Source organism: Eimeria tenella, genomic scaffold, assembly GCF_000499545.2.
Source record: "Eimeria tenella Houghton genomic scaffold, Eth_scaff2532, whole genome shotgun sequence".
Classification (NCBI taxonomy): Eukaryota; Apicomplexa; class Conoidasida; order Eucoccidiorida; family Eimeriidae; genus Eimeria; species Eimeria tenella.
Window position 1 is genome coordinate 2,582 of NW_013542400.1, and position 685 is coordinate 3,266.

General features: G+C 37.2%; 1 protein-coding gene across 1 annotated transcript in view; it reads left to right on the plus strand.

The window, feature by feature from the left end:
• Positions 1-349, plus strand: part of ETH_00040695 (uncharacterized protein) — a gene marked incomplete at both ends in the record, with an annotated part of 1,635 nt that extends 1,286 nt beyond the window's left edge. The window contains one exon of the mRNA XM_013375122.1: positions 280-349. Within this exon, the coding sequence (XP_013230576.1) occupies positions 280-349 (70 nt within the window). The remainder of the gene's footprint in view (positions 1-279) is intronic.
• Between the last annotated feature and the right edge of the window lie 336 nt (positions 350-685).

Genomic DNA, 685 nt, shown 5'->3' on the forward strand with positions numbered 1-685 from the left:
TAAATTAATTAATTAATTTATTTATTTATTTATTAATTAATTAGATGGGATTGGAGAAGTGGAAAGGAATTAATTGGTTGTTTTGCTTGCGGGAGTTGGTCGGCAGAAAAACGGCAACTCATTTTATTTATTTATTTACTTAATCTATCTATTTATTTGTTTATTCATTTATTTGTTTATCTACTTAAATGTATTTGTTGCAGCAGCAGTGGTATCTGCAGCAACACCAGCAGCAGCAGCAGCAGCAGCAGCAGCATTTTGAAGGTTTGTTGCGTTCAGGTGATGGTTTTGGCGGATGGGCAAATAGAAGAATTTGATTCTCCTCGAAAGTTGTTCCAGAAAAAAGAAAGTGCTTTTCGCTCGCTTTGCATCCAGGCCCAAGTTAAACCCCCTGGGTTTTAGGGTTTAGGGTTTAGGGTTTAGGGTTTGGAGGTGAGGGTTTGGAGTGGAGGACTTTCGCGGAGGTTTAGTGGGGCTAGGGTTTAAAGAGTTTGAAGGGCCCCACGAGGGTTTGCTAGGGTTTAGGGTTTAGGGTTTAGGGTTTAGGCCCTAAACCCTAAACAGAGTTCTTGCTTTGGAGCAAGAGACAAAACGCAATTGACTTTTTAAACGATTTTCAGTTTTTTACTCTAATTTTTAATTTGTAATTTGTTTCGAACTTTAATTTCAAATTTATTTTAATTTT